General features: G+C 47.0%; 1 protein-coding gene across 1 annotated transcript; it reads left to right on the top strand.

Moving 5' to 3' along the window:
• Window positions 1-297: 297 nt before the first annotated feature.
• RPL37 (ribosomal protein L37) lies at window positions 298-2,895 on the top strand. Its single transcript, XM_005875985.2, has 4 exons — window positions 298-405; window positions 1,100-1,252; window positions 1,442-1,509; window positions 2,780-2,895. The coding sequence occupies exons 1-4, from the start codon at window positions 403-405 to the stop codon at window positions 2,847-2,849; spliced, it is 294 nt and encodes a 97-aa protein (XP_005876047.1). The 5' UTR covers window positions 298-402; the 3' UTR covers window positions 2,850-2,895.
• The last annotated feature ends 3,671 nt before the right edge of the window (window positions 2,896-6,566 follow it).

Here is a 6,566-nt window from a genome sequence, read left to right as displayed (position 1 = left end):
CCCCTGCACACGCCCCGCGCGGATTCGGGCGCGGGGACCCCCGCAGGGCCGGCGTCACACTCCAGCTTCCCCAGCAGCTCAGCTAGAAATCCGCGATGGGGTCACAACTCTGACAAATCCAGCGAAGGCCCAGGAGCAGGTCCAACAGCAGGAGCAGAGGGAGGAGCAGCTGCACCTAGAGCCCAGTCCTGGTCCCGCCCGCCTGAACAAATAGGGAGCTAAACTCCTATTGGCCCCGTCTCGCTCCGGAACCTCCTTTCCACCCAGCTCACCGCGGCGACGGACACTTGAGAACGGCGCACCGCGCCCTCCGGAAGTACTTCCCTGAGCGGAAGCTTCTCTGCGCGATATAGCGGAAGTGTCTTCTCTTCCGGCCTCTTTGGTCTCGGCGGCAGAAGCAAGATGGTGAGTTGGTTGCAAGGGCTGTTCTAATCACCTTCCATCCTCGTCCCCCGCGCCTCGCTCCTCGCTCTCCGTGGGGCTCCTGGCAAGGTCCCCGATAAGGGCAGCGGGTGGACAGGAAAGGGACTCGCTGGGGCCCTCAAGACCCAGAAGAATGTCTCCTGACTGTACCTGGGGTGCTGAGACTGTAGTCGTGGAACCGGAGCCGCTTTAGGTCCGTTGCTGCGATCCGAGCTTTGGGCTCCCGCACCGCCCTGCCCGCGGGTGGGCACTGAAGGAAGCAGCAGCTTGGTTTGGAGTGTTGGGCGCTGTAAGCAAAGGAATTAGTTGGTGGCGGTGCCGGGCAGGCTGCCTAAGGTTCTGGGGTGAGGGTAGGTAGGAAAAACACACTTATTTCTCTCCACCCCCCTCAAATGTAGCAGATTTCAAAGCACAGCACCTCTTGCGGAAAGCTTGAGATGACGTGAAAGGCCGGTGGTGACATTTTTTTCCGGTTAAAGGTTTTTATTGATAGAATCTTTGGTCCGGTTATTGCCTTTCCCCACCAGCCGAGACGTGTCGGGTAGTGGTTTCTGATCGAGCCTTTCAGGAAAGAACCAAACACCCCGACGGCTCCAGCCCTTGGGTCGGTCCCGTCTCCTCTAGTTTCCGGGCCCGAGGCGACCAGTGGCTGAGTTGTTTGCTCCTCCGTTTGCAGACGAAGGGGACGTCCTCGTTCGGCAAGCGCCGCAACAAGACGCACACGCTGTGCCGCCGCTGCGGCTCCAAGGCCTACCACCTGCAGAAGTCCACCTGCGGCAAGTGCGGCTACCCCGCCAAGCGCAAGAGGAAGTATAACTGGAGTGCCAAGGCCAAGCGACGGAACACCACCGGGACGGGTCGCAGGGCCGGGGGCGGCCTGGAGCTGGGCGAGGGTTAACGCCAGTGAAGAACCCGGGGGAGGCTCTGACCTGAGGGCCAGCGGGGCCGGCCCGGGGTCCGGGGGGAGCCCTACAGGCGCCTGACCCGCATCTGTGTTGCAGATAACTGGAGTGCCAAGGCCAAGCGACGGAACACCACCGGGACGGGTCGCATGCGGCACCTGAAAATCGTGTACCGCAGGTTCAGGTACAGCTTCATGGGCGGTGTGAGCGGGGAGGGGGACCGTCTCGTTCACGTACGGGTGTAAAATAGGGGTGCTGTCCCGACGAGGGGGGAAGGGGTGTTGGAAGGTGTTTCCTGCCACTGTCGCCCTCGGACCCATTACATCTAGGTTTTATTAATCTTCCAGTGAACTGTAGTGTGAGTTGTAAACGTCTAGGGCGTGGTTTGAGCTACAGTCTCAAAATGTGATGGTATTTACTAGTCATAGCTACCTCTCCATTCTTGCCTAAACTCCTCATGGCAGTGGGTGTGTGAATGAGGTCTGGGGTTTTGTGACTTTGGGCACATCCGCTGTAGAGAACTTGTCAGTTGCTATTGCAGTTGTACAGAGAGAAATCTTCAGTCTTGTTACTGAAAGTCAGGCTTTAAAAGTTCATTAGAAATGCAGGGATTTCGGCCCCAGCCTAGACTCATCAGCTGCATCTTAATGGTAGGTTTTTAAGCATTAACTGACCTAAGGTCTCAACTGAGGTGATCCCTTGTGTGCGCAGCTGCCCTGTGCAATGTAGGATTTTGGCAGAATCCTTGGCTTTTCTGCCCACTCCGCTCCACATTTCCTAATTTCAAAAGATCAGGAAGCAGAGGCTTTGTAAGCAGTGCCCGTAGCTGTGTCTGCCCGTGTGCAGAGGTGATCTTTATTGTGCACAGTGGTGTGGACTTCTTGTTGAGTGGTCTGCTGGTGGCCCACGATGAGGGCTTAAGAGCACGAACTGAACCAGACGTGACCCTTTCTGTGCCTCAATCACAGTCTTCCTGGCGGGTAACAGCACTTGCCTTAGAGTAGGTGTGAATAGTGAATGAGTTAGAATGTGGAGCACTGTCCAGCAGTTGAGAAAACACCTGCATTTAACGTGCTCATTGTGCTTCCTTGGCTAAGGGAAGGTAGTTAACACCTCTGCCTCAGCATAGGGATCCGTTTCCACAAGCACCTTGGGTCTCTTAACAGGTGGTGGGGAAATACTAGTCCAGTGCTCAGCACAACCTAGTACATTGTTGAGTTTACTTTTCAAGTGCAGTTACCTATATCCCTGAAATAGATAACTGGAAGCAGAAGGACGCAAATAAACTGTTGGAGCTTATCAGTGATGCTGTACAAATAAATGTCTGAACATATGAATTCAATATTGATTTCAACATATAACTGAGATAAGCTCCTTAAAATCTGTTTTAGCAAAAAATAAGATGTATGTGTGGCGTTGCTGAGGTAATGGTTCTTGTTTTTAACTTGGTGCAGGCATGGATTCCGTGAAGGAACAACTCCTAAACCCAAGAGGGCAGCTGTTGCCGCATCCAGTTCATCTTAAGGATTTCAGTGATTAGTCGCGCAATAAATCTCGGTTTTCAAAAATATCCTGTGTGCTAAGGTATTTTTAATAGGCTTGTAGTGTTCACGAACTATATTTGGTGTGGGACAACTTACTATCAGATGTACTTGTTCAGTGGTGGCTTGGGAGTAATAACTTTTGTGCTGGGTTGCGATGCTGCTTAAGAGGATGAGAGCCAAGTGGAATTCCAGGTTCCTTCAAGCAGACAACACTGGAAGATGTAAAGAATATAGTAAGCCCTACCTGGATTGGCTCAGTGGATAGAGCGTGTGGACTGAAGGGTCCTGGGTTCAATTCCAGGTCAGGGCACATACAAATACATTTTTAAAAAAAGAATATAGTAAGAGGTCTGGCTGACTTGTCACAGTGTTTGAGCATTGACCTATGAACCAGGAGGTCATGGTTGGATTACTGGTCAAGGCACATGGGTGGGTTTTGGGCTGGATCCCCACTGTGGGGCGTGCAGGAGGCAGCCAATCAATGAGACTCATGATTGATGTTCTATCTCTCCCTCTGAAATCAATAGAAATATATTTTTTATAAAATAGTAAGAGGTCAAGTTATACAGTTTATGTGGCTTATGGATGTTTAACATGTTAAGAGTAAATTAAAGCATAAATTCCTTTTAGCAACATTCATTTGTTATAGAGCAGTGGTTCTCAACCTTGGCTGCACATTAGAATCACCTGGGAATCAAGGTTGAGAACCACTGCTATAGGGTAATGACTTTGGGGAGTGGTTGTCAATCCTATACAATAGGGCTTAGAGCAGTGATGGTGAACCTTTAGAGCTTGGTGTGTCAGCATTCTGAAAAACCCTAACTTAACTCTGGTGCCGTGTCACATGTAGAAATTTTTTGATATTTGCAACCATAGTAAAACAAAAGATATTTTTGATATTTTACATATTTAAATGCCATTTAGCAAAGAAAAATCCACCAAAAAACTGAGTTCTTGTGTCACCTCTGACATGCGTGTCATAGGTTTGCCATCACTGGCTTAGAGTACCAGTGAGATATGAAGGTTAGGGGTCAAATGAATTTTTTAAATATGTTGTGGGTTTTTGGTTTGTTTGTTTTTAAAGAGTAAGGGAGATGGGTAGAGAGATGGCAATATCCATGCGAGGAACATCATCGATCCACTGCCTCCTGCATGACCCTACTGGGGATTGAGCCTGCACCCTGGGCATGTTCCCTGACCAGGAATAGAGCCGGCTACCTCTTGTTTGCTAGGTCATTGCTCAACTGCTGAGCCACACCAGCCAGGCTAGGGGTCAAATGAATTCTATTTTAACTCATTCCAGTATCCAAAATGCTTTAACTCAATCCAGTACCTAACATTGTCAATGGGGTTTAAGTGAAAAACTAAAGCAACCGGCTAGGTGTGTGGAATTTGCCAGGGCCATATGCAAATGCAGTGGATTGAGTAGGAAAGGAACGCCAGTTATAAACTTACTGTAGACTAAAGGCAATGATAGATTGATCCCTGGTAGAACTTTGTTAACCTTCAGCTGTGGGTGATCAAGGATTTTTCTGTGTTAAAGTGCTCTGGGATATTGTGCCATGCTTTCCCAGTTTGGTGGCTTATTGCCAGAGTTCGGAAATGAGACAACTTTGTTGGACTGCTGAGTGAGGACAGATTACACAGCACAAGTGTTGTTGGAACAGTCACCATAAAATAGTAAAGTGCTGAGCTGCTGTCTAACTTGTAGCTTCTCATTTTAGGGTAGCATCCTTAACCTGGCCTTCAGTGGGTTCTTGCGATCTTCATTGCCTCACCAGCTTGGTCTTTATGGCGCTCTAGAATGCTTTCCCGAGATACTAATTACTGCCCTCGGCCTGCTTTTCCCTCAGCTTATATTCACTTGTATAGAAGCCCCTGCTGATGGGAATCTCCATTGGGCTGCCTCCCAATATGGGAAATAGTATTTTGGCTTGCTGACCTGAAATCTGACTTGCTCTCCAGACCTTTCTGAAGTTTCAGTATTACTAATGGCTGATTACTGAGTGATGGAGGGCCCATTAAGATAGGTAGCACTCAGTATGGAGTAAATGATGGTAGTTCCCTGAAGCCCTGTTCTGATAGTGTTAGACTTACATGGCTTTGCAAATAGATACCGAGCAAATGTAAAAAGTATTTGCTCTCCAAAATGTGTAGTGATTTGAACTCCTGAGTTATGTAGAGGAAATAAGTCCTTTAAGGGAAAGATCTTTAAAAAACTTATAAAACAGGGTATTGAAGAAAGGTCTAGCTTCCTCAAGTTGGGGCAGGTGGTAGAAGTGACTGAGGAGGTAGCAAATATACCAGGTGACAAATGGTATTTCAGAAACAGCCACCTTGGGCAAACTGGAGGAAGAAAGAGTTGGCTGTATATGGTTCAGCCACCTCAGTAGAGAAGGTGAAGTCAGCGAAAACTGATTATGGTCCCTGTGTCCCAGGGGAGCAGCCCTCAGAAGTAAGCAGCTTCTCCAGGGAGGACAGGCTGGAAGCAGGAGGCCTCAGAGGGAAGTGCTGTCCAATTAGGGATGGCTCTGGAGAGCTCTGGGAACAGCTCAAGGAGGCGCAGCATGGCACAGTGCTTTTAGGGCTGCAAGGGACTCCTGGTGGTGGAAGCAAACTCCTTTCCTTTGGAGAGGAGACAGCTAAGGCACAGGGTACCTGTTAAAGGTGTACATTTGCTGGTAATAAAGATTTGGACAACAGTGAATGTTGTTGGAATGCATTCCTTTAATTAGGACCTTATGGTACAATGTAGAATTAGTTTCGTAGCAAATTTGTCTTCATAATAGAATCCTTACTCATCTATGGCCTGGACACGGAACCTTAGTGCTAATCATACCTTGCAATATATAGAGGTCAAGATACCACTCAAATAATTTTATCACTGGATTAAATTTTTGAGGTAATAGCAAGCCATTTTCCAGTCATATTGATCAGAGCAAATCTGCCCTTTCCTGATACCCTCCCTCAAAAAAAAAATCTATATGAGGACATATTATGGAATAAAGTCTTCAATAGTTTTACATTTTGAGAACAGTTTTAAATTTTGAATGAATTTTTTTCATCAAAGAGACAACTCTTAGACTCTAAATTGGTGAACTAATAGACTTAAAGGCAGTATCACATTCTGTCTCATGGTATTTATCATTGTCTTGAGTTTAGACCAGGCGTGGGGAAAGTCCGGCCCATTGGCTGTATAAGGCCTATGAAATCATTTGGTCTGGCCCTGTCCAGGCATTAGCAGGGAGTGAGACTCAACCTGCATAAATCTGACCTGGCCAATACAAGTGTCTGTAAAATGTGCCAAACGAGCATTGTTTAACAAATACGTGAGCCACAAATGCAAACTGCTTATGTAGTTTTAAATATTCCAGTAGCCACATTTAAAAATGTAAAAAAGTGAAGCTAATTTTAATGTGCTATTTCAACAGTATTTCCAACATATCATTTACTGTGTAATCAGTATAAAGAAATTACTGAGATCTTTTACATTCTCTTTCATATCAAGTCTTCAATACACAGTGTATATTATACACTCAACACATCTCCATTCAAACTAGTCAGATTTCAAATGCTAAGTAGCTATATGTGGCTAGTGGTTCCCCTGCTGGGTAGCACAAGCCTACACAGTAACAAGTTTATTTTGGGGTTGAGTGGTCATATGGTAAAGTTGTCTTCATCACAAATAATGGTGCAT

This window comes from Myotis brandtii, unplaced genomic scaffold (assembly GCF_000412655.1).
Source record: "Myotis brandtii unplaced genomic scaffold, ASM41265v1 scaffold478, whole genome shotgun sequence".
Classification (NCBI taxonomy): Eukaryota; Metazoa; Chordata; class Mammalia; order Chiroptera; family Vespertilionidae; genus Myotis; species Myotis brandtii.
The sequence above is the reverse complement of the archived record's forward strand: the minus strand, read 5'-3'. Positions and strand labels throughout refer to the sequence as shown.